This window comes from Vanessa atalanta, chromosome 24 (assembly GCF_905147765.1).
Source record: "Vanessa atalanta chromosome 24, ilVanAtal1.2, whole genome shotgun sequence".
NCBI classification, from domain to species: Eukaryota; Metazoa; Arthropoda; class Insecta; order Lepidoptera; family Nymphalidae; genus Vanessa; species Vanessa atalanta.
This window is the reverse complement of record NC_061894.1, coordinates 6,528,686-6,555,717: the sequence shown is the minus strand read 5'-3', so window position 1 is coordinate 6,555,717 and position 27,032 is coordinate 6,528,686. Positions and strand designations below refer to the sequence as shown.

Genomic DNA, 27,032 nt, shown 5'->3' with positions numbered 1-27,032 from the left:
AAAATTTTAAAAGTATATTTTCTTATAAAATAAAACGACAGTAAACAGTTTAATAAATTGCTTTAATATATAATGTAATATTAATTAAATGTAAAACTATTACATAACTTACGTTAAAACATTGCTATACAAAATTATCATAGATAAAAAAATGTTTCTTATTAAGGAAACAATTATGTATAACATTTTACAGATAATAAGACTACTGTACCATAGACAATTGTTTCATCACTTAGAAAAATAACTTCACGCTTAAAATACGAGAACTATGTGTCTTTAAACAAATAATGGTTCCATTCTAGTTTAGAAGATCATTCATAATTGATTTCATTGATCGAAGTTCATAAAATCACTTTCATTATTATTATTTATTAAAAAGTAGTCTTAACAGGTAGAACTTGCAAGCTCTACTATGTATCCACTGTGAAACCTTTCCATGCATATTGGTTTCAATTTTAGAGAATTATTAGCTGGGGGCAGAGGCTGTTGTATCTAGATACATAGCCTATTCCAATGAAAGTGGGAAAAAAGATAAACAAGCCTATTTTTAAGTAATTCATGCGATTTGATGATGCGATAGTTTATGAATAATGTATCTTTATTTATAATACATTTAATTACTTTAATTTTACTTCCAAAATTCCGATAACAGTTTCATCGACGCTTAAAACGCCATTTTTTCGCATATCCCTAGTAAATATCGAGCTCTCGGCCAATGATATCGTCGTTGCTGTCAAATGTTATTTGGCTTTTTCCTGTTATTGCTGGAATAGAGTATATGTAGGCCTTGAGTAGCATTTGAGGCGAGGGTATAAGCTTTCTTTATTCCAATAATTGATATTAGTAAGCGTCAACCAAAGGCTAATCTTTGAATATCAAATTGTAATTGTTACATGTAGCAATCCAAGAAGTATTCCTTACACCATCATTCTACAACCAAGCATGGGATCTAAGAAGTTGAGGGATATAACTTACTTCTCGGTATAACGATGTAACTGATGCATGGGTGGTACCACAGAAGAGCTTGCACTTACCACCACTAAAACCTTGAAAGTTTTTTTAGTTACCGATCGGACAAATTGTAATAAAATAAAATACTGAATCGGAAAATGTTAAAATGCTCAATTAAAATACAGTTTTCTAGAATATTCGAAATGAATATTTCGAATGAGAATCGTGTGTTAAGACTTAAGACCGGCCGATGCGAGAATGTGTCCCTGACAGCTCTTTATCGAACAGGCGTCGTAACTTCGAAGGCAATTTACCCTATTAACGTATAATATCACTAAAACTATATAGTTACGTGAACTTACAATTATGTTTTTAATATTTCACTAAACCTATATGTAATAAGGCGAAGGTCACCACTATTGGTCGACCGTTTTTTATTGATCAATGATAAAATCGAAAAAAAGATAAGAAAAAAATTGTTCGATACGTACAAATTCATATATTAAATTTTCTATAATGAATTTCGACAACCTTTACCGATACTAGGACGAACGGTACGTAGACAACCCGTAATACAAGTCTTTTATAATTTCCTGACTGAACATTATTATTCAGATATTCTTTGTTACCGGTTATTAGCACGTGTGCCAATTTTCAAGTTTATCAGATGTTTTGAAGATGGTGAAAATCACATTGAAAATATTTTTTACACAATGTGTGTGCTTGTTAAAAAGTAAAGTATTCTAGAGTACGCTCTTGCAAGGTTATCTCAACTGTTTATGTTTGCCGCGACCGTTGGACAGACGCCAGGAACGCTTTCTCTAAGCGGCCGAACTCTAATGAGGTACGACTATGACTATATATGTCTCAGTTAGGACAACACGAGGCCCTCGTACCCGAGTCCGTCGGGGTCGGGACACTCCATCCTGTTCTTGATATGCTGGAGAGTATTGTGAAAATGTTTCGTTATCTGCTCAACCTCCTCCGATTGGTCCAAATTGCCGAGCTCCTCTCGTATCTTTTGTATTATCTGTGAAAGAAATCGTATCGTTTACGAGATTATAAATTCGATCTAATGAACGTCATGTGTGTGTGTGTGTGTGTGCGTGTGGGGGGGGCGCTCACCGCGTCGATGAGCGCGGTGGTGAGGCAGTCGTTGCCGCGCTCGCGCAGCAGCGCGTAGCGGCCCAGCAGCTCGGCCAGCAGCTGCGCCTGCACGCCGCCGTCCATGCACTGCTGCGCCACGCGCGCCGCCTTCTTCAGGCAGTCCAGCGCGCGCGCCGACTCGTTCAGCGGCCACTGCGGGACCAATGCACCGAGAGACACTCTGAGATGTATTATGTAAAGCGATCGCTTTCCACCTTTTTAATTTTAAAAAGAAAACTGTAAACCGTCTCAAATCAGAGTAATAAAATTAACATTCTTTGTCTTGTACGCATTTATGTTTCCAAAAAGGCAAGTCTGAGCGAGTCGGTACCTGCCGGCCGTCCTTGCGCGCCTTCCAGAAGAGATGCGCGCAGAGCGCGACGGCCCTGCTCTGGTCGGGCTTCTTGAGCAGTTTGCTGGCGGCCAGCGCGCACGCGGTGCGCATCGGCTCCGCGTTCTCTGCGCCTGCAACGCGAGACGAACGTTGCATTTGAGGCTTGAGTGACAACATCAGCCAATAACTTTACGAGATTTAGTTAAGTACGCTATTTAAATCATTTTGACATTCTGAATTAGAAGATGTTCGTTCCCCCAAAACAAATAAAAAAGTGAAAATATAAGAATATTGAATGTACACAATTAGAAGATTCACAAACACGCAATACTAACATTCCTTAAAAACGTATAAAAACATTATTTTTATTCTTTGAGTGGAAATAAACAATAAAAAACATAATTCCTATGAAAATTATAATTACTATGATTAGAATATAGTACATTTTAACAGCAAAACCCATTCGATTCACTAAGCAATAACTACTAATGTACTATTGCCAGCACTACTACTATGAGCCGAGGTGGCCCAGTGGTTAGAACGCGTGCATTTAACCGATGATTTCGGGTTCAAACCCAGGCAGGCACCACTGAATTTTCATGTGCTTAATTTGTGTTTATAATTCATCTCGTGCTCGGCGGTGAAGGAAAACATCGTGAGGAAACCTGCATGTGTCTAATTTCAACGATATTCTGCCACATGTGTATTCTGCAAACCCGCATTGGAGCAGCGTGGTGGAATATGCTCCAAACCTTCTCCTCAAAGGGAAAGGAGGCCTTTAGCCCAGCAGTGGGAAAATTTACAGGCTGCTAATGCTAAAAAAAAATTACTGCAAAAAAGGAACAATTGATACAACTCGAAAACTCTGTTCCTGGTTAGTTATCAAAACGCTTACCGAAACAATTAATTTGTTCGAACGTGGCGATGATAAGCGTAATCGCCGCTAACTGAGCCTTGCTGTCCGATATTTCGTCCTCGTACAGTGAGAACGCTTGCGAGAGATACTCGTATGCGATCGTTTCGTGATTTGAAAATCCTATTTCGCTGATCGCGAGCGCTCCTTGCAGATACAATCTGTAATAAAAACAATAACACTATGAAAGAAAGGATGAATACTGACGACCTCCGTGGTCGAGTAGTGTGTACACCCGTTTTCATGGGTACGCCACTCCGAGGTTCGATGTAGAAAAAGTACATTACTTTACTATGTTGTCTTGGGTCTGGGTGCTTGTGGTACCGTCGTTACATCTGATTTTCCATAACACAAGTGCTTTAGCTACTTTCATTGGAATCAGAGCAATGTATGATGTCCAATATTATTTATTATTATTATTTTTTTATATTTTATTGCTAACCGTACGCTCAATTGTAATTGGTTATGTAGTCTTTCTACAACACATAAATAAATAAACAGAACCTAAATGTCTCACTGCTTGGCAAAGACTATATCCTCTTACAGAAAATGGATTGATATTTCAATGAAATCAGGACAATTGCTTTTAAAACATCAAACATCGATCCTAAATCGAGAGAGAACCTTAGTGAAACCGGTTTTTTTTAAATATTATTTATAATGTGGGCGGGCTGGCAAATAGGCTACGTAGCTGTGATGTTTAGAGTCATTATATACATCATCATTCTTAAATGGCCAATGCTCCACCAACCTTGGGAACTAGTAATTATATCCATTGTCAAATAAAAAAGCAACAAAACTAAATAATACAATTTATCAGTAGAATAACCCACCAAGTAGGTTAATATATACTTACAATTAATGTGAAACATTTATGAGGACGATGAAATTATTAAAACTGAACATAATCTACCTTAAAGGCAGCTCGGCCAGCTCCGCCTTCACCAACAAACTGATAGTTTGGTGACAGAACTGGAAAATCTTCTGACATTTCTTTTCCCACATATCATCCTTAAATAAATGAATATTTATTAAAACTCTTACATTTAAAAGAATCGATAAATCAGTAATTATTTTGTGGAGCAATGACTTTTACAACAGGATAATGTTCAAAAATGTTCTGTCATAAGGTTCAAAAAAACCATTGAACCATGCTTGTGTGCTGTTGTTATAATAACCTTTCAGCACTTGTATGCTGACTTATATTAACGACTTCAGAGATAGCACGTCTTGGGAATAAAATTAAAATCGATTCCAGGCCGATTCAAAGATAAACAATTTATCATGGCAAAAACAACAACCGCTGTGTTTCTTTCACAGGTTCTCCTCAGGTCTGAGATATTTCTATCCGAACCGTTCGTAAAATTTTGACAATCAATAAGAAAAATGTAATGCATCTATGTAATAAAGGAATTTGAAAAAACAAATTTGAATGAAATTCTGTGTATCCACCTCCTAGCATTGGATTAGCATGGTGGAATAAGCTCCTAACCTTCTGAAGTGAACATTTACAGAATAGTTTATTATTTTTGACTAATCTCTCTTGAAAATGGCCACTGTAACCAAAATTGATCTGGTCCTTGAGCTTTACATGATCCATACCTGGTCCTTGAGCTCCTTATAAGTGAAAGCGAGACGGTAAGCGTGGAAGACGATGGGGGGGAAGGAGTGCTGGATGCGCTTGGCGCCGCCCGCCTGCAGCGCCTTGCGGGCCGCGCTCAGGATCAGGTACTGCTGGTCGGCGCTGTCCGACTTGAAGTGGTGGATCAGTCTGCAACACGAGGGGGTTACAACATTTGACCACTAGTAACACCATAACCACCAATCGAATACGAATGCTTTCTAATACTTTAATGCGCCTGTGAGTGAGGGATATAACAACTTAGACGCCATGGATGGTGTAAGAAATGGTATGTAACAATGGCCCCACTTACCAACTCGTAACCTATTTACGGTCCTGTGCAGGAATCCTACCTTGCCAGTAGACCCTGTTCCTCCATGAAGTCATCGTGGTCTGTGTCAGGTGTGTGGTCGGGTTGGTCGCGCACCAACACGTCCAGCATCGACAGCACTGACTCCACCTGCAGGACATTTCGGTTAAGGGACAGGAGACCAGACATTTGAACAAACGAACTAATAAATAAATTATATCTATAGTTATTTATGAAGCTAAAGAATTAGTTTTTGGTACTTTGAACGTGCTTGATATAACACTCCCATAAAAACAGTTTAAAGTGTACAGTAGTGTGTGTATTTCCATGCCTCAGAAAGGATGTGAAGCCGTTGATCCTGCTGATTATAGCCGCTGATTATATGCACTGCACGGTTGTCTGGTCTCACTTGAGATTGGCATGATCCAAATCAATTAGGACGACCATATTCCATAATCATATTTCATAATAATAAAACTAATTTTGTTAAACATTCCAAAGATCTCATTGTTCGATCTCAAACCTTGTAAGTAATATATTTAAGTTATGTTTGTTTTTTTTTTTATTTTTTTATTTGTTTTTATATCCCTCGGTATAGTATTTTATCTATGTTATCTTAATTTCAATTATTATTTAGTTATTAAAATTTGATTTTAAATTTTATATAGGTTAGTTTGGTTTATATAAACTATATCAAAAATAAATTTTATGGTCAATGTTGTTTACATCTTTGAAGACGTATCACTTTGAATGTTACATCACATCACATCAGATATTAATTTTAAGTGCTTAGTGATAAGTTGATAGTGTAACTTTTTCAATAAATAAATGAAATAAATATCATCATCGGCTGTCCGGGATGAACTAGGCCGGATGGATTAGGCCGGGTCAAGAATTATATTTACTTGGCGATCGCAGCGACACCTAACGGGCACAGAAAATATATATAGACATACATACATACATATAAACAATAACTAATATCACTCACATCTTCCGGCGTAGATACAGTAGTATCACTTTCCAGCACATCATTAACAAGATGAACAGCAATCATCATCCTGCCAATCTGGTTGAGCCGGCTGATCAGTGGAGCATAGTTCTGGAGCTTGATCAGTGTCAGGATATTCTTGTAGTGGTCAGCGGGCAGCTTGAGAATCTTCATCAGTTCTTTGAAGACTGGAGTGTTGTGTTCCAGATATGGTTTACCGCTGTTAAAATATTTTCATATGTTATAATTAAAAACAAATAATACTGCACATAGCCCATAGCTAAATCTATACTAATACTATAAATGCAAAAGTGATTCTGTCTGTCCGTCTGTTACGCATTCACGGTCAAACCACTGAGGCTCCAAGGAAGACCATAGACTATGTGTCTATTTTTATACCTAACACCTCACGACCAACCTCTCAAACGTGAACGTAACGAACGAACGGACCAAAACAGAAGATGGTACGAAAGGTAAACTTGATATAGATTTGTACAAACCTGCTCTGGTATATATCAGCACATATCCTGTCCGTGTGTGCTAGGACCCTGTTGACGTAGGACAACTTGTCCGGGTGACAACGCTGGGCTAGCTTCAATAACGCCAGCTGCAACGCCAACATGTCTTCCGGTAGCATGTCCGTGCGACTCTGAAAATATTAACAATCATAGAAATATTAAAAATATTACTTTGTGGATTTATAAGTAAAACAGTTAGGTAAGGTACTAGTCCGTAAATACCCCACAGCTGGGCAAAGGCAGGTGACCTTCCAGATGACCTTTCCTTTTTATGTAACTCGATAATTAAAACATAATTATTGTTTTTATCAGTTTTCGAGATGACAACAATGACAACAACTATAAAATAGACATAAACAAACTGTCAATTAATTTAATATATTGAAAGTTCCTGGAGTTGCTTGTACATAGTATTTAGTAATTATATATAATATAAAAAGATTATGACATCATATTTTTTATAACATTCTGTTAGATATTTGACCATAGACAATATGTGTAATTACAAACTATATAACAATTATTGACAAAACTATAAAGATTCTTGTTGGTTAAGTCTTATGAATTAGTCTTAGAATATTAAGAATATCTTGAAGCGAACAAAAGATTTACCTGAGTAATGGCCGCTACTTGGTCAGAGAAAACTTCAAACAGTTGGACCTCCTGTTCGTTACCGTCTTCCAGAACAACACTCAGATTGACATTGCCTTCATTTCTCTGTAAGAAAATTATAATTATTTAATATAAATCTTAATCCAATAATAAACACATGTACCGAAAATAAAAGATTAGAAACTATAAAAACTTATGATAAATGCATAATTACAAATTTAATGCTTTGTTTGCACAATTTTTCACAACAGTAAAAAAATCCTACTTGGTGGTAGGGCTTTGTGCAAGCCCGTCTGGGTAGGTACCACCCTCTCATCAGATATTCTACCGCCAAATAACAGTACACTGTATTGTTGTGTTCCGGTTAGAAGGGTGAGTGAGCCAGTGTAATCACAGGCACAAGGGACATAACATCTTATTTCCCAAGGTTGGTGGCGCATAGGTGATGTAAGGAATGGTTAATATTTCTTACAGCGCCTTTGTCTATGGGCGATGGTGACTACTTACCATCAGGTGGCCCATATGCTCGTCTGCCAACCAATGACCTAAAAAAAAATCCAAATTGTCCTAAACTGAGAAAACATCTACGCCAAAACATTCTGAAAAGCATTTTTTGTATTTTGTTTATACTCGAAATTTCTCAGACGCAGTATTCCATGAAGATATTATAACTCACTCTTACTGAATAATGAAAAACCTATAGTGCTCTTCGAAAAATGCTCCCGATCTACTTAAACTGCCTCGCCTCGTTATATATAAGTTGCTACACTCTTTGACGACACCGGATTGCCTGACGATGTGACGTTATTTCGATCTGCAAATAGGTAACCGACATCCGGGGATTCGAAGCTACGACTGCATCGGGAGCAAAGATACTCTGATTGAAACTTTGTTATCGCCTTACACATTCGTAATATTAGGTGGGTAACTGTGCTTCGCTGTTTCAATATCCTGTTTCGTACAGTTTCCATATTTGTAGTTCTTTAGAATTTATGGTTATCGTTCCCATCTAGAGCCGTAGCGTGATATTGTAAATAATAACAACATTTGGCAAAAAATTGGACGCGATATCGAGGGCTTGATTAATCTATGATATTCACTATGGATTTGCGATAAAATAGCATTTTGAACTTCGAAGAAACTGTTATCGTAATTTTGGAAATAAAATAGTTAAAAAGTTTAAATAAGTTGTTAAGTGTTGTATTATAAATAAATATATATTAATCATGGACTCTCAGTAGTGCACAATATAGCCGAGTTATTAGCAAATCGCATGAAATACGTAAATCTAAGGTTTGTTTACCTTTTTTCCTACTTCAATTGGAATAGGCTATAGATTTATATATTTGTATAATTTTATACAAACTTAGGCATTAATTATATTTGAAATTGTTGTATAAAATATTAATTTGTACATAGTATTTAATGTTATTTTACCTGACTGTAAGCCGCCAATCTTTCAATAAGCGCGATTATAATGTTCTTAATGTTGACCCCCGGTTGTAACTCCGCACAAGATTTGAGGAAAGGTTGCAGATTCGCCAGGTGGAATTCGTCGGGGAAAACCTTTAAATAATAATAAAAAGACAAAATCAAGATCTATTAGTCCATATATACAAAAAGTGTTATTGTCATCGCTTGGTGGTAGGGCTTTGGGCTAGCCCGTCTGGGTAGGTACCATCTGGGTAATCATACAAACAGTAATACTTAGTACTGTTGAGTTCCAGTTTGTAAGGTGAGAGAACCAGTTTGACTACGGACACAAAGGACATTCCATTTTAGTTCCTAAGGTTTGTGGCGCATTGAAAGGGATAGTTTTCTTATGTCACCAATGTAAGGGCAGTAGAGACTACTCACCAACAAATGACTTAATTGCATGTAGATTACTATGTAAAGAAACTCAAAATGGCATGTGTTCAGTCTCAAGAAAAAAAGATACCACATTAAAATAATTACTGTTTTGTTATCCTTGGTAATAGAACTTTAACAAATTAAATTTAAATGTTAAAAAAAACTAAGCCTTCTATGAATCAAATGTTCATAGCACATCAAAACCAGGTATAACGATTCCATATCAACCGATGACCAGTTAATTATACCTGTATAATGCACTCCATAAGGTACTCCTGTGCGATGGCGTCACGACAGCTGACCACCTGCTCCAGGATCCCCGGCAGCACGAGGCGGCGGTAGTCCAGTTCGCCCACCGACTCCAGCTGCGACAGGCGTACTAGATTCGTGCCCACGAGGATCCGGAGCTCTGAACGTTCGCGCTCACGACGCTCTTTATCCCTTGAAATACAAATTAACTTTAAATTAGCAAATTCCATCTAAAAGCACATTCATTTTTTTCACACGTATAAACATGAAATTGTTTGTCCTGACTGACCATCTGACTATAATTATAGAGTCTAAAAAGCTTAAATTGGGAACAAAGGATTCATTTTAATAATGAGCGGAGGGGTGTAGGCAATGGAATATGTAACTGCATGATCCGTACAGAGTCGAGACGGTTTCGCCTACGCCTTTATTTTCCCTGGAAGATTCCAGGAAAAATAAAAGCATGTCCTAGCGAGAAATTATATATATACGTTGACAGATTGGACCTGTTTCGTGTTAGGAAAACGCCCCTGGCTAACCGGTACCCCCTGTAATCCGACGTGTCTATTACTATTGAATATTTTTTGACATATTTCGCTAATGGAGGCAATACATGATCGAGCAAGTTACAACTTGTACGCGCCTCCACTATTGTGCTTGACGCATATTACAAGGTACTCATTTGTGAAAAATTCCAGACTGTAGGGTTTCCAGGTCTTAGGCAGTACTCTAATCCGACAATATCGATAGTCTGACATAGCCCTGCAAAACGTTTATCGGATTCCCAGGGGTCCACTGTATTTGTGTCGTAATAATGATATTTAATTATAACGTAAGACTAGAAACAGAAATAAAGGACACTACGTCGCCTTTATATATTTGGTGGTAGGCCTTTGTGCAAACCTGTCTTAGTAGCTACCACATACTCATCAAATAATTTACCGCTGTTTGGTAGTAGTTTATGTGATACTTAGTCTTATTGTGTTTTGATGGAAGGTATTTTTGTATGTTAATAAAACAGTAAGGTGTCTGTCGTTCGTTAAATTACCTTGAATGACCTTGATGCTGCATTCTAACCCAGAGTTTATTCATTTCGGCGAAATTCATCAAAACAAAATCAATAGCATCGCGAACCTGAAAAATAAATTTAAATAATATAATGATAAGCTAAGCACTCTTCTTCACATACAGAGGAGAATCTCCCTTCCACTCCCTCGTAGGAAAAGATAAAACATAGTGCGTCCTACCTTTAATTGTCTTACGTAATAAATGAATGAATACCCTCACTCTCCCCCATAAAATACTTACAGTGCCTTCGTTTTCATTCGGAGCTTCGGTGGTATCCGGGAGCACATTCCTAGTGCACTGCAAGAGATAGTTTCTCAAGAAAAGCCCGCGCAATGGATGCTGCACGCCACGACACATCTCAACCAGATCCTGTAAAGGGATATGTCTTAATTATTTTTAACCTGAACAAATGAATTGTCATGGTCATGGTTAGCTGGAAAGGAATTAGTTGTTTGGACTACTAATAATCGTAGTAACAATTATAACGAATATTATAAATGGGAAATTGAGTGTGTTCATATGTTTGTTCGGTAACGGTTCTATAACAACAACCCCCCCCCCCCCATTCCTTTCACAACTTGTATCAAGTATTTTGTCAACGCCGAAGCCATGCCAATCCAAAACTACTGAACTGTTCCCCCCCCCCCCGCCATTCCTTTCACTACTTGTTTCAAGTATTTTGTCAACGCCAAAGCCATCCAAACCAAAACTACTGAACTGTTTTTATTACGCTTTTCACGGGTAGATTAAGCTCATTTTCGAGCAAACTATACACTAATATTATATTCACTAAATACTTTATTTACTGAAATCAGATGACGCTCAAAAGAACTTAATTTAAAAAAAATCAGCAGTTCATAATAAATCTTTAAAAGAACGAAATGCGTTATTGCAGTATAGCATCTTTAATAAGATAACTTACCTTTAGCAAATCTCTTCTTAAATTCGTATTTGTCTTTATGTAAACAAGTCCAACGGTGATCAAGAGGTACAGCCTCGGTACAATGTTGCCAGCATATTGGACCAGTTCATAGAGATCGGCCACTTTACGACCTTTCTGAAACTCTTCCAACAGATACAGCTCTAGATGTCGTAGTTCATCCGTTATTGCCATGTCTGAACCATTGTTAAGGCTACATTTGTTTAGATAAAGTCTCTAATTACTAGCATACCTTTGTTGTTTCAGTGGAACAGACAACATACTAAGTTTCTTGTTGAATATTCTCGATAACAATCTACATTAGAAATTGGATGGAATTTTACGTAGTGGATAATTGAATGAGGTGTATTTTAATGTTGGCAAGAGCCTTTTCATCTAGACAAGAAAAAAAGATACCCTAATAGGTGGTAGGTCATTAAGGCCAGCTGAGTAGGAACCACCAATTCATCAAATCAAATCAAAATATACTTTATTCAAGTAGGCTTTTACAAGCACTTTTGAATCGTCATTTAACAAACTATTTAAAGTAAAGCTACCGCCGGTTCGGAATTTAGATTCTACCAAGAAGAACCGGCAAGAAACTCAGTAATCACTCACACTTTACATATATTATATCACTTATAATTAGTATTGTTGTTCCGCTTTGAGCCAGTGAGCTAGTATAACTACAGGAACAGGGAACATAACTTACTTCTTAAGGTTGGTGCATGAGCAATGTTTAAAATAGTTAAAATTTCTTATGGTGCCAATGTCTATGGGCAGTGCTAAGCTAAATATATCAAATCAAATTACTCTTAATAGAAATATATTCATAGGACTACTTTTGAATCATCATGTTACAATATTCAAGTGGTTCAGAAAGTAGATACTAAGAAAAACTATCAGGAAACTCAGTGGTTATCTTTACCATCATTTTAATTACCAAAAAGTATATTATAGCTAAATAAACACAATTTTAAACATGAGACTATTAATGATGATGTTGATATAGTGACTCAGAGACCATACAAAGATGTTAGTCCTGTACCTCACTAGTTATAATAAAATTTATTAATTAATGTTTAACATGTTAATATATAAATTTTTTTACACAAATACATTTTAAAAGGATACACAACTCATAGTAACTCTTTGGTGAAAGCAGTGATGTCCTCAGCTCGCCCAGCATGGTCGAGGCATGCTTCAGGGCATCCATCAACTTGGACTTATCCAGGCATCTCTTCATTTGAAACGCCTAAAATTGTTAAGTCATTAAATACATGATTTATAAACAATCACAAAGACTATAAAATAGAGACATTGTATTGGTCTGTTTTTTTTTTCAATAGTAACAATCGGTCAAGTTTGAAATAAACAGACATGAAATACATAAAATTTAGTGGCCAGAATTGAACCTGTGATCTTTGATTAAACTCAAATCATGTCTAATTCTAACTAATATAACTATACACAAACAAATTTACTAATAAATATATATTAAAATACCAAAGCAATCTCCTCCCGACATTGTTTGAGTAATCTACTATCAATATTAAATTCATGTAACTCTGAAGGACACAATAAATTATGTTGTTGGTGTTTAATTTACACCAGCTGGAGATATGGCATAATATAGAGAGCATGATGAAGTTACATTGACACACAAAATAACCTTCCTCTTCTTCATAAGAAGAAAAATGCTTCGAGCTTATTAACCTCATACTTTTTATACAAAAAGGGGTGGATATAACTATTAATCTAAATACAAAAAATATCTTTTTATTGTATTATTACGGTTTTGCCGTCAAAAGTTAATAAATATAATTATTTCTACATAATTTTAATAAAACAGTAATCTCATTAATAATATTGCTTTGTACCTGGACTTTAACAACATTCAACGCATCGTCAAGAAGCTTCTCTTGCTCTTCAACGGGTGAAGCTTGGTTCGTCATCTGTGCCTTAAACAACAAGCATTAGTAACATAATAATGTGTCTATAAAAGAGTAATCACTACAAGAAAACTACAGTAACTAACATTTGACCATATATACAAAAACGGATTGTCTAAACGCTCCATGTGTGCACTTAACGACTGTAAATATACGTACCGGCGACGTGTTTAAATAACAGGTATCGCAATAAACTGCTGATAAAGATATTTTCGACGAAAAATCCCTTGAATGGGAGTTGTTGATCTTGAAGTTTTAATTTTTTATGACATTTTAATCAGGGAGTTGCTAGAAATACCAATACTAGTTACCACAGACAATTTTATTTTATTTTGACAGTTTATCGTGTTTACATTTTTTCAACTTACAATACTATTTGTTTATTGTAAGTACCGTTTAATTATAAAAAGTTTCATTATATTTACTGAATTAATAAATTGCTTTAATATTTATTAAATTCACCAATCAGTATAATAAAAATATAGACTAAAAATATTTTCTACTGTTATGTAGCGTACCTATAGTGTTATCAAATTATAATATTATCACAAGTCGATAAAAATATAGTATATTCTGTTTATCAGTAAGTAATATAGAATATATACAGAAAGTTAATATTTATAATATTATAGCCAGTATCTTGCAATAACCTTAGAAGATTTCTAAGTTTATGACGTTCTGCGTGATAATATATTATACCACTATCTCAATTCAGAATAATTAAAGCTTAGCGACATAATTTAGGCTAGGTACCTAATTTATTATGCTTATCAAGAATATCAAGTAAATGACACTTGAGTTTTGACAGTCACAGTCACAGAGTATATTCAATACTAGATTTTGACAGCAACACAATAGTGATCAATAAAATAAACCGATGTAATCAATCGCAAAAACATGGATAACAAGCCGAGTTTAAGCCAATATTTTGGCAGTAATGAAGTACCACCAGCTTCCCAATTCTTCGACGAAATAGGAACATCGCCTACAGATATGATACAGAGTGTTTATTTAGGAGATCCGGATAGTTCGTATTCGTAATATAACAAAATAAAAACGACGTAGAATGATGTTTTAAATTTTGGTGAGAAAAATTTAGCATTTACTTTATTTTTTTTATAGCACGCCCGCAGACTACCTCAACGGGAATTTTCCCACAAAATATGACTACGTCTTTCATACAAAACAAAATGCCTCAAGAGATGACTTTTACTAACGTCGTACCCACTGTGAGCGGTTCTACGGCCATTCCAGCTGCAAGCCTGCCTGATCCATCAACATTCTTCGATACTATAGGGCCAGAACCACAAATCGGATCTATCAAAAGCAGTGCTACTGCAACTTCCGTGCTATCTGATGCAATGGATGGATTAAGTATCAAGGTAAATTAACATAAAAACTGTAATACACAATTGATTGAAATGTGTATGATCATAATATCAGCTAGATTAATATGTTTTAATTAGAAAACATCACTCATTTGAGACTTACTTCAACTAATGAAGGTTTATTGCATTTATTGTTTTTTTTTTTTTTTTTAATTCTTAATGCTAAGATGGTAAACTTGTGATCTTGACAACATACATATTAAAAAAAAATTAGAGCACTGTTCATATTTGTAGATTGGAAAAAAACTTTAAAAGGTTATCCTTAACAAGAGAGATGTATCCAGCTCTAAGACATTTAAATGTTTTTTGCTTGATGAAGAATATATTACGTTGTTTCAGAACCAACCCATAGATAAAGATGCAGACCGAAGACGAGATGCGTGGATTCCCAATGAAGATGCTAAGAAAACATTATTGAAGGTAAAATTTAAATTTGGAATATTGTAGTTTATAATAATCTTTACAATAATATAACAGTAAATGCATTAGTATCTTAGTATTATTATACTAGTAAGAGACTCATTTAATTTCTGAGAAAAAATATATGATCTCTGGGATATAACCTATCTTTAAACAAAATTCACATTATCAACTTAGTAGGAATTAATGTTTAGGTATAGTATGGTAAGTTTTACTATTGCAATTTGTACAATAAAGATTTTATCTATGTATCTATTTCTAAATCTAAAAAAAAATTATCTATTCAGATAAATTTTGACATTGAATCTTTACTCAGGCCCAATCTTCACCGAAGGGTTCATTCTTCCCTGAAAGAGAAGTGCTTACAATGCCGGGGATAGTTTTGGAAGAAGAATTGGTAAGTTGAGATTTATTTTTTAATAATATTTAAATAGTACCTTAATAATGGTTTTATTATTGAAATATTATTCTTTAATAAATATTTTTGTAGTAAATAAAACCAATTACAAAGTAGTTCATTTCTAATGAATAAAAAATAAGGTTTTATTTTTGCCTGAACCAATTCTCATCTTGCCTTTCAATGTAATGATGACAAATAGACAATCAGTGTTTATCTGAGCAGTCTATGAGCAAAGCTGTCAATAAATAACTTCTTACAATCTATTTACACAGTCGACGACGACGAAGACGACTAGTCGGAACATCTTTAATAATATGACATTTAATTTGGATCAGATAGTAGCTCAAAATCAGAATGTCTCGTTAGTCTGGTGACTAGTTCATAAACCCAGGGGCTCGAGGTTTAAATCCTGATTCAGACTTTTAAACAGTTATTTGATTTTCGATGTTTGTATATACCATACACTAAAATGTCAAATTTCTTCAATTTTGTCGGATTACTGTCGAATATCGTGCTACCGAGCCGAGATGGCCCAGTGGTTAGAACGCGTGCATCTTAACCGAAGATTTCGGGTTCAAACCCAAGCAAGCACCACTGAATTTTCATGTGCTTAATTTGTGTTTATAATTCATCTCGTGCTCGGCGGTGAAGGAAAACATCGTGAGGAAACCTTCATGTGTCTAATTTCAACGAAATTCTGTCACATGTCTATTCCACAAACCCGCATTGGAGCAGCGTAGTGGAATATGCTTCAAACCTTCTCCTCATAAGGGAGAGGAGGCCTTAGCCCAGCAGAAGGAAATTTACAGGCTGCTAATGTAAAATGTAAATGTAATACCGTGCTATCGTATTAAGAGAGTTCACTTTTGCATCGATTCAGTATACATTTTAGGCTGATGCACTTCAAGAAGTAGCGGTTAAATATCTCGGAGTAAGTTCGGCCGGGATACACGGTGTGGTCCGCGCGGAGCACGTGAGCAGAGACGAGGCTGGATTAAGAGAATTACTTCGTACGGGCTATTTACGATCTGCAATCAATCTTACGGCTACACTGATCAGTGCAGCTGGACAAGGTAAGATTTTTTTTTTAATTGTATTCTTGAAGATTAGTCTCCAAAGAACGTGTCCCCAATTCCAAATAAGAAATAGAAATGAAATTGTATAATTATCACTTATATATCATTATACATATTATCTCACATTGAATAGATTAATTTATTAGTTCTAAAAGTGCCTACTATTTTAACTATACAGTTATTATTATTTATTATTACTGAGTCCTTCGGCATATGGCGACCCTACTGTACCAAAGGACCTTTATCTTCTGTCTGTCAGTCTGATATTAGTTATTATTAATTATTACCTTTAAAAAAATACCTCTTTAACTTTTATACACCCAAACTAACACTTTAAGAAAGAAATAAATGAGTTGGTCTGGATATAAGATAACTAACTCCCGGCTAGCAGCACCATAATCCTTATGCTAAAACGCCATCTCAAATTGCAAAGTTAATTTAGTTGGAATGAGGTAACAAATAAACAGACATACAGTAACAAATAGACTCAAGGTATAATATATTAAAAGTTTAATAATTAATTCTTAGGCTACAGTTTGTCGACCAACTGCAGCCCTTTCGAGATAAAAGAAAATCAGTATAACCATGTAAACTCAACATTCTAAAATCGTCTTAGCTTGCTCAAATTAAAACACCATAAGCGCGATTTAAAAGCGTACAGCGCCATCTATTATGAAATGCGTTATTTAAAATGTAGAAGCGATGAGGGTAGATTAAAAATAAAATGACATTTCTTTGTTTTGCTTCTATATTGTTATTTTTATGCTGGGACTTGGAATGTTATTATTTTTGGTTAGTTAAGATTTGTTTATTGTGTGGATTTGATGTTATAGTTACGTTTAATTTTTTATCAAGCAGTGTCCTTTTTCTTAAACAATATGTATCGAAGTATTTGGTTTTTATTTATCAATTCGTTACCAAAATACTTGTGATATAAAAGATGTTTTGATAATGGAAGATTTTGTGATATTATAATTATTTAAATTGACAAATTAGCTTCTGTATATAAAGACGAGCGTTCAATAATATTATTATTAGTCAATCTTAATAATGTATAATATATATAAAAGCGAAATACTACTCACTGATTTATCACGAAATCTCAGAAACGATTACACCTACAAACTTGAAATTTGGCAGGTTGTTGGACGTTTGTGTTTTATAAATTTCACGCGGGTAAAGCCTCAGGTTCAGCCAGTATTTTATAAACTCAAAGCTTATGTAACATGACTGATTTATATACATTTAATTTTCGTATAAAATTTGAAGGTTAACTTTTGTTGAAATGTTGTTCCTTGTGTAGGTCCCGCATACACATTGTGTAAAATATATTCTTATTCATATATAAGATATTGGTGGTTTTACATATAAAGGCGTAATTTTAATGCGATATTAATTATCAGCATTAATATTTCAATAGTTTTATGATAAATGTCAAATTAAATAAAAAGTGTCTTGATTTAAATTAATAAATTATGAAAACCCGTGATTTGAGGCTCAGGGTTTTCACAGCCCAGTAGAAATATTAATGATGATGAATGATGAATGATGAGTGATCTGAACTAAATTAACTATATAAGTAAGTAGGGAAATGAGTTGATAATTACAAAAGAATGATTCTGTACCGAGCAAATGAAAACATTGTGAGATAATCAGCATTGGAATGGAATAAGCTGCCAACCAATGTCAAATCAACTAAGATCCCTCACGTCTTACGCTCGCTTTAGGAAAGCAGGCCTAGGTCCAGCAGTAGGATAAACCTTTTATTTAGGGAAATATGTATTCAATTCACAGGTGCAGGTCGCATGCACAGACCAACTAAGCACACGCCAAGATCGTTACAGCTCTGGTTAACAAGATTCGCAGTTATGTGCCGCATTAAACTTTATGAGCCATTGATGAAGGAGGCTGAGCCGTTCGGAGATTTCTCTAAACCGGATATGTTTTATCAGGTATTTTTGATTTTAATGATTCTCTCGGAAGGGCCTTGTGAAAGTCATTCGGAGTAGATCACATTTCGACAGCTGGACAGCAATACTTCGTATTCTTGTGTTCCGGTTTGAAATAGGACCAAATCAAGACAAGCGCATGACCTTGAATATATGGAGTGGCACAGAATAGGAAGTCTATACATAGCATAGGTATGGGTGATGTCTTATTGCAGATTATGACGCCAAAATGAAAATGTTTATGTCGCAGTTATGTTTTGAATTTCCTCGAAATTTGACAGGAATAGGCTATAACACTGTTTACTTGTTCGACAATCTGGAGCTTTATTAGTTTGGCTTTGAGCAAGACCTTCTGGCGAGTGCCACGCGGATTCGCTCTGCCGAGGAAGACTGGGGAGCAGGCGTCGGTGCTACGCGTACTTTCTCCCACCGCTGTAAGCGTCGCTGGGAGTATTGGGGGTTCTCTGTACCCCGGTAACTCCCTCTAGCTTGGAGGCATACTACAGTGGGCCAACCGTTGGGGCGTCACGGTAGCATGCGCAAGCGATCTCATGATTCCCCCTGAAAAAACGGAGTGGGTACCCTGCTGGTTTTTTATTGGGTAGTCCGGATTCAGCGCGGGTAAAAAAATGAGCAAGACCGTCTGGATAAGCTGTTCCCATATTCTACTTACGTAATACGTTTTGTGTAACGGGTTTGAACAGTGAGTTAGTTAGTTTTCTTATCTACAGTCACAAGGGATATCTTAAGTTTGACTTCACGTCCATGTATGGAGAATTTTATAATAAGAATGTAATCTGGACATTAATCTATGTTCCAGTTCTATCCGGACTCATACGAGAATCGAACCGGTTCACTGGTGCCGTTCTCATTGCGTCTCTTGATCGCTGAACTACCGATGCACGCAAATAAACCAGAAGAAGCAATGGACAGATTGTACGCGATGCTCGACGTCATAGAACAGGTGAGTATTGGCTCCGAGCTTTTTATGGTGTCCTAGTACTTTTTAATTTCATACCGTTTCGGAAGATGAGAAGTTTTTTGTTATCAGAACTTTATTTTTATGATATAGATTGGCGGACGAGCAAATGGGCCACCTGATGGTAAGTGGTCGACACTGCCCATAGACAATGACTCTGTAAGAAATATAAACCATTCCTTTCATCTCCTATGCGCCACCAACCTTGGGAACTAAGATGTTATGTCCTTTGTGCCTGTAGTTATACGGGCCCACTCACTCTTCGAATCGAAACAACAATACTAAGTACTACTGTTTGGCGGTAGAATACCAGATGACTGATTGGTACCTACCCAAACGGGTTTGCACAAAGCCCTACCACCGAGTAAATGTAATGAAAAAAATATTAACCATTCCTCACGTAACAAAAGCGCTACTAACCTTGAGAACTAAGATGTTATGTCCCTATGTATGCTTTGTGTAAACCATTCTGGATAGGTAACACCTACACATCATATATTCTACCGACAAGCATTTGAATTGTGAGTTAGCCAACATAACTACAGACACAAGGGATATACCATCTAGTTGCTGGTACACTGGTGCACAGCAACAATATCGACCTCTATCTGTGGACGGTGGTGATCACTCACCATCAGGTGGTCCAATAACGCGACCGTATTCCATAAAGAAATATATATATATCTGTAATATTAAAATGTATGTTTATGTTAGATGATAGCAAACCTGAACGAGGGTAAGACCGAAGACGGTACTGGCACCATCTCAATAGAGGACCAGAATGAATCGTTGCGGCTTTGGACAGCTAGACAGACCCGAGTTTTACATTCGATCGTAAACTGTGCGATCGCGTTAAAGGTATCATTAGCATAGCATTTTTTTTTAGCATTAGCAGCCCGTAAATGTCCCACTGCTGGGATAAAGGCCTCCTGTCCCTTTGAGGAGAAGGTTTGCATATTCCACCACGCTGCTTCAATGCGGGTTGGCGGAATACACATGTGGCAGAATTTCGTTGAAATTAGACACATGCAGGTTTCCTCACGATGTTTTCCTTCACCGCCGAGCACGAGATGAATTATAAACACAAATTAAGCACATGAAATTTCAGTGGTGCCTGCCTGGGTTTGAACCCGAAATCATCGGTTAAGATGCACGCGTTCTAGCCACTGGGCCATCTCGGCTCTTTCGTTAAAAGGTATCGTTGGATCTTTATTCGTCATCACCATTATGATGATTCACTCGCTGTTAGTTCATTTATTTCTCCGGAATTATGTTATGATTTAAGTTTTCGTTGGTGAGCGTAATTCCTGTTCTTTAGGGATTGTTGAGGTGTTCTAACGTGCTATCGATTTGTAGAGACCCGTTCACACGAACATGATCCCGGCACGGGTGACAAATTTCTGATACCGACCACGAATGCTATTTTTTTTTACTATTTTTTCGAAACTATTTAATTATTAAGAAATAGTCATACTATATTTACTCAGGTTCTTTTTACAGTATGGATTTTTGTTGCATTGATCTCACCTACCGATTAGGGGTGAGATTATTACGTGAAACTCTGCCACATAATAGTCAACCGGAAAGTAGGTCGAGTCATAACATCACACACTGCACCGAGTAGTGAATCAGATGACCAGCAACGCTATGTTTCCGGGCGCAAGGACTACCGGCTGGCCGGCAAGGTGCTGTCGGCGCTGGGCGCGGGCGCGGGCGCGCCGGCGGCGCAGCGGCGCGCGCTCGCCAGCGCGCTCTGCCGCGTGGCGCTGCTGGCGGGGCACGTGCGCGCCGCCGCCCGCCACTGCGACGCCGCGCGGGACCTGCGCCACCACCTGTGAGTCGCCCCGCTCGGACAGCAGACGCCGTTCCCGAGAAGTGGAGCCGCTCGCGTCGACGCTCCGGCTGCGGCCGTGACCCCGATTGCGGTCAGGAATTTGGAGCAACTCGGATGGCGTGCGTGCATCAACGCCCTCTGCGTTGCTCCAAATTCCTGCCCCGCCAGCCAGAGGTCGGGTCGGCGCTCGTGGTGGATCGGGTGGAAGTTCGACTTGACTCATTTCACGGTTCAAACACTGGCTCACTTGAAGATGAGTGCATCACCGTGGAACCAGGATGATATACGTAAACCTAACCTGTTGTGTATCCCTAAATATAATATTGAAATGCATTGTTGAAACTGCTGATATTATTATGCTTTGAATTGTTGTGCTTTTAATTTAATATTTCGCTCTATTTAGATGCAATTGAAGATTTGAAAAACTATTCTGTTAATACTTTGTTGATTTGATATATATGTATAAGTATATATGTATAAGTGACCATTCCGTTGATCATATTTTTATACTAATATTATAAATGCTCAAGAATCTCTGTCTGTCTATCTACATATATGTTTGATACATTTTCAGCCGAACCACTGAATTGAAAATTGATGAAATTTTTATATTACGATTAAATATACATTGACATACATAATGTGCAACCTATCTTAGGAACCAAGATGTTATGTCCCTTGTGCCTATAGTTGCACTGGCTCTCAGACTTGAAACCAACAAAAATATACTATACACTGATTTGCGGTAGAATGGTCACACCTACCCAGGGCTTGGACAAAGCCCTACCAAGTATACGAGGTTCTGGTACAATTTAGTTTAATTCTTTTTGTTCACAGATATATAAAAATCAAAAAATGTTACATGCCACTTAATATCCGGCTGTCTAGCGGTACAACTGATTCGGCTTTCAGTCTAACACATGCCTCTATTATTTTTTTCAGCTATATTAAAAAAATATTTTTTCGGCTCGTCCAAACCTCTGATGTTTGTAAACCATTGACTTATTTCAGATGCCCAACCCCGGATGTACGAGAGTACGTCGACCTCGGTCTTATAGATATAGCGCATGGAAAATACCAGGACGCATACAACAATTTCGCGAAGGCAGCCGACCAGGAACCGACGAATATTATGGTAATTACACTACACTATATCATCATCGAACCGAGATGGCCCAGTGGTTAGAACGCGTGCATCTTAACCGATGATTTCGGGTTCAAACCCAGGCAGGCACCACTGAATTTTCATGTGCTTAATTTGTGTTTATAATTCATCTCGTGCTCGGCGGTGAAGGAAAACATCGTGAGAAAACCTGCATGTGTCTAATTTCAACGAAATTCTGCCACATGTGTATTCCGCCAACCCGCATTGGAGCAGCGTGGTGGAATATGCTCCAAACCTTCTCCTCAAAGGGAGAGGAGGCCTTTAGCCCAGCAGTGGAAAAATGTACAGGCGGCTAATGTTAAAAATGCTAAATATCATCATCCTCCTGCTCCTTATCCCAATTTTACTTGGGGTCAGTGCAGCATGTCCTCTTTTTCCATACTTCTCTGTCGGACGTCGTCTCACAAGTAACATTCTTTCTAACCATGTCGTCTTTCACACAATCCATCCATCGTTTCTTTGGTCGTCCCCTACCTCTAAATCCATCCACATCCATTCTCAAAACTTAACCTTATTATATATTTCAATTTTTTAAACATAAATGCATGGTTATTGTTAACACACGTTCCCAAGCTTTAACCTATTCCAACCATGAGATGAGTTAACGATAAATTAACAAGATTAATACATAATTAATATTATTGATTGAAATCTTGATTAATGTGTGATATTCATTATGGATTCGCGAATTAATAGCGTTTTCAATGTCGGTGAAGTTGATATCGGAACTTTGGAAGTAAATTAAAGTGGATATTAGTAGTTAATTTGAATAATTTTATGTAAATATAATGCAAATGATAGCAGAACTATTAGCAAATCGTATGGAAGATGTAATTCTAAAGTTTGTTGATCTTTACTCCTTCGTATGTAGGTAGGCCTTATATTAAGAGGTATCTATCTATCCCGACCGTATTCGGCCACAGCGACCTGACTATTAAGCATTTCTGTATCTCAAGTGACTGAAATGGCCAATTTTAATAGCTAATGTACGACCACATTCTTTGTAGATCAGCACACCTCCGACATAGTTATCCCGTTTGCATGGTTTTGCAGGATGGTAAAGGGAGCGGATTGGGAGAGGAGAGCTTATATAAGCTCTACTTCTCCCACCAACTCATGAAAACTTACCTCCCACTAATAATGCCATCAGGGCCCTTTTAAATATTTCAGTAAGTTTACTCAGTGATGCGGCTTTGTGCAAGTCGTGTGTGTACCAACGACTCATCAGATATTCTACGACCAAACAGCGATACTTAATATTGTTGCGTTCCGGTTTGAGGGGTAAGTGAGCCAGTATTACTACAGGCACAAAGGACATAAAATATAACTCCCAAAGTTGATGACGCATTTGCGATGGAGAGCTAATGTATTTGCGCGCTGGTGATTTCTTATCATCAGATGCTCAATTGCAAGACCTCCAACATATTTTATAATATATATCAGAACAATGTACTTGAAACCAGTTTTGATAAGTAACACGAGCAAGGTGAGACAGCGTTGTTAATTTTTCATAAGTTTTGTAGAGCATAAATGCAAGGCCCGTTATCGACTTGACCTTGAACGTTGGCACCAAAGTTTAAAAGTTTGCGAACTGCTAGATGCGTATTTAGAACAGTAACCGCTAACGGACGTTTGTTTAATAATAAAAACATCGTATAACTAATAACGAGCGACAATTTAAATGGTAAATTAAGTAACCGGTAATTCATGACAGACACATAAAATATTAATCAAAAAGATCTATATATCCAATCGATCTATAGATCCAAGGAGGAGTAAAGATAAACCTTAGTACCATTTATGTACGATTTTCTGCTCTGATATATTTTAGTTCTTGAGTAATTATATCAATCAGTGGCGTGGCATAGGTCACTAGCACCCGGTGCGGATTCCAAATTTGCCGCCCTCTTATTTTTGCAATCGTTATCGAGTTTGAAGTCGAAATAACGGGCGGTTTTCGACATTTTGGTAGTACGAGTAACACTTTTGACGGATTTACTCATGTAAATTGACGTTTTCGTTCATTTCTTATCGAGTTTGAACTCGCTTGATTTATTTAGATGAGAGCAAGTGAAACTACATTTTGAAAATTAACTATTAAGCGTGTGAGGCAAAAAATTTAATTTCTTTAAAAAAAGTTAAACTGCCGCAGCGCCGCCCCCCGGTGCGGACCGCACCCTCCGACCCCCGAATGCTACGCCAATGATGTCAATACATATAATAAAACACTACTTCATATTCAATCCAAATATATAGATATATAAAATAAATATATAATAGACCTTATAATATATATGAGCCGAGATGGTCCAGTGGTTAGAACGTGAGCATCTTAACCGATGATTTCGGGTTCAAACCCAGGCAGGCACCACTGAAATTTCATGTGCTTAATTTGTATTTATAATTCATCTCGTGCTCGGCGGTGAAGGAAAACATCGTGAGGAAACCTGCATGTGTCTAATTTCAACGAAATACTGCCACATGTGTATTCCGCCAACCCGCATTGGAGCAGCGTGGTGGAATATGCTTCAAACCTTCTCCTCAAAGGGAGAGGAGGCCTTTATCCCAGCAGTGGGACATTTACGGGCTGCTAATGCTAATGCCTTATAATAGAATATTCAAGATTTCAAACAATAATTTTGAAATTAAAATTCAAAGTAGTGTATTTTAGTGTACTCCTATTGTGGTTGGGATAAGACTAAAATTTTTGTATAAACAATATTCTTGCACGTATCCCTAGCAATCGAGGTATATACCCTAAGGCTACCTTACCGTGCATACTGAATGATTGATTGGGATTTGCGCAGTGTTTTAAAACATTAAAAGAATTGTCTGAATTCTACATATATTAATCAATGAAGGAGTAAAAAATAAACAAACTTTGTATACATGGGCTCAGGATAGACGATATCGACTACCGCTAGTAAAGCTAATTCAGCTTAGTATTTAAAATTATATATATATATGTTCACAGGTCGCAAACAACTTGTCAGTATGTCTTCTCTACATGGGACGACTCAAAGAGGCCATTGCTGTACTCCAAAAAGCAATCCACTCGGATCCGGAACGCGGATTAAATGAGAGTCTACTTATAAACCTTTGCACATTATACGAGTTAGAATCTTCTAAAACGAATGAAAAGAAACTCAATTTGTTAAGAATGCTGTGCAAACATAAGAGCGATACTATCCCTAATGTTTTGGAATGTCTGAAGTTAACTTAATTATATGTGATAATAAAACTTTGGATATATGGCATCCGTAAGTCTTAAATCATTTGTATATGTATGAAAATTATTTATAATAGATCATAGAACTATTAAAATGTTTTTTATTTGACCTACCAATAGAACAATGTAAAACGTAAAATGTCATTGGGAAAAATTAGAAAAAGCATTTGTGACAAAATTTGTTTATTAATTAGAATCCAAACATATTGCTTATCCAATTATTTCCACCAAAGATTTTTAAACTATCCATTTTCCTACGTGCCAAATTTTTTGATACATCAAGGCTATACTTGGCAACCTTTCTTTGTCATGGAATTAAAATCCTGCTGTATCGTAATTAATTCAGATTCGTCTGCCAATATTTGAGGTAGTCGTGTTTAAGAAACTATATATAAGTAATGAATGTTTGAATGTCTGCACTTGTTCCAGAAATATCAGTATATATTGAAATTGATAAGTAAATACAGATTAAATACATTGAAATTGTTGCATATCAATAATGGTTAATTTTGTAATTGAACCTACTGCCAAAATGTACCAACCCATGTCTTATTTCCAAAATAATGAATTTTTGTTTCTTTCAAGATAACTCATTGCTCCTTACAATTATTATTACTACTGGTATCAGATATGAATAATAAAAATTGTAGAGAATGTCTTTGCCACAACATTCTCTCTGGGCAAGTATCTCTTTATAGTCAAATGTTAAAATTTATTATAAAGAGCAATTCGACGGGCTATAGATCGATTCCATTCCTTAGACTTAAAATGACTAAATTTCAAACTGATTTACATAGTCAATATTTATATCGATTTATAATTTCAGACATACATTAACCAATAATTACCTGTCTTAAAATTTAGACAGATTTAATACAACACTAGTATAAACATTCAAGTGCAAAAAAGACTTTTTCATATTTATAGCATGTGAGTCTCCGATTGCTATATCTACAAATATGGAACACAAAATGAATACTGATCGCTGTGACATACAACTGGCTTTGTAGAAGTCAAAACATTTAGCACTCCTAAGTAACCTATCTTAATATTTACATAAAACATATTTGAAGAAATAATTCAATTGAGATTTGAATTTTTTAAAACCATATTTACGATCGTAATGTTGATGTCGAAACTATACAAATTTGATATTA

General features: G+C 36.5%; 2 protein-coding genes across 3 annotated transcripts; one reads left to right on the top strand and one right to left on the bottom strand.

Annotated features, from left to right (window-relative positions):
• Window positions 1-124: 124 nt before the first annotated feature.
• Window positions 125-13,725, bottom strand: LOC125073359 (vacuolar protein sorting-associated protein 35). 2 transcript variants are annotated; one of them, XM_047684159.1, is made up of 18 exons: window positions 13,595-13,725; window positions 13,364-13,444; window positions 12,618-12,738; window positions 11,487-11,680; window positions 10,805-10,933; window positions 10,545-10,630; window positions 9,496-9,688; window positions 8,834-8,962; window positions 7,397-7,501; window positions 6,767-6,915; window positions 6,267-6,486; window positions 5,319-5,425; window positions 4,947-5,115; window positions 4,258-4,355; window positions 3,327-3,505; window positions 2,429-2,562; window positions 2,077-2,250; window positions 125-1,981 (listed from the first exon to the last, which is right to left on the bottom strand). In XM_047684159.1, exons 2-18 carry the CDS (start codon window positions 13,436-13,438, stop codon window positions 1,823-1,825), a joined length of 2,421 nt encoding a protein of 806 aa, XP_047540115.1. In that variant the 5' UTR covers window positions 13,439-13,444; window positions 13,595-13,725; the 3' UTR covers window positions 125-1,822. The 2 variants fall into 2 exon arrangements, with proteins under 2 accessions (XP_047540115.1, XP_047540116.1); XM_047684160.1 differs by lacking the exons at window positions 12,618-12,738; window positions 13,364-13,444 and having other exon boundaries at window positions 11,487-11,552; window positions 13,642-13,662.
• A 547-nt stretch (window positions 13,726-14,272) lies between these two features.
• LOC125073274 (trafficking protein particle complex subunit 12) lies at window positions 14,273-25,975 on the top strand. Its single transcript, XM_047684030.1, has 11 exons — window positions 14,273-14,462; window positions 14,558-14,817; window positions 15,163-15,243; window positions 15,560-15,640; window positions 16,536-16,716; window positions 18,514-18,671; window positions 19,489-19,632; window positions 20,362-20,505; window positions 21,312-21,481; window positions 22,493-22,616; window positions 25,621-25,975. Exons 1-11 carry the CDS (start codon window positions 14,333-14,335, stop codon window positions 25,867-25,869), a joined length of 1,722 nt encoding a protein of 573 aa, XP_047539986.1. The 5' UTR covers window positions 14,273-14,332; the 3' UTR covers window positions 25,870-25,975.
• Window positions 25,976-27,032: the final 1,057 nt, after the last annotated feature.

Excerpts from the sequence above, each read along its gene's own strand:
- LOC125073274 (XM_047684030.1), top strand. The coding sequence starts at position 14,333 with ATGGATAACAAGCCGAGTTTAAGCCAATATTTTGGCAGTAATGAAGTA. Across the intron at positions 15,244-15,559 it reads CTAAGAAAACATTATTGAAG|GCCCAATCTTCACCGAAGGG; the intron begins GTAAAATTTAAA and ends ATCTTTACTCAG. Across the intron at positions 18,672-19,488 it reads AACCGGATATGTTTTATCAG|TTCTATCCGGACTCATACGA; the intron begins GTATTTTTGATT and ends TCTATGTTCCAG.
- LOC125073359 (XM_047684159.1), bottom strand. The coding sequence starts at position 13,438 with ATGACGAACCAAGCTTCACCCGTTGAAGAGCAAGAGAAGCTTCTTGAC. Across the intron at positions 6,916-7,396 it reads AAGTAGCGGCCATTACTCAG|AGTCGCACGGACATGCTACC; the intron begins GTAAATCTTTTG and ends TAATATTTTCAG. Across the intron at positions 2,251-2,428 it reads CGCGCAAGGACGGCCGGCAG|TGGCCGCTGAACGAGTCGGC; the intron begins GTACCGACTCGC and ends TTGGTCCCGCAG.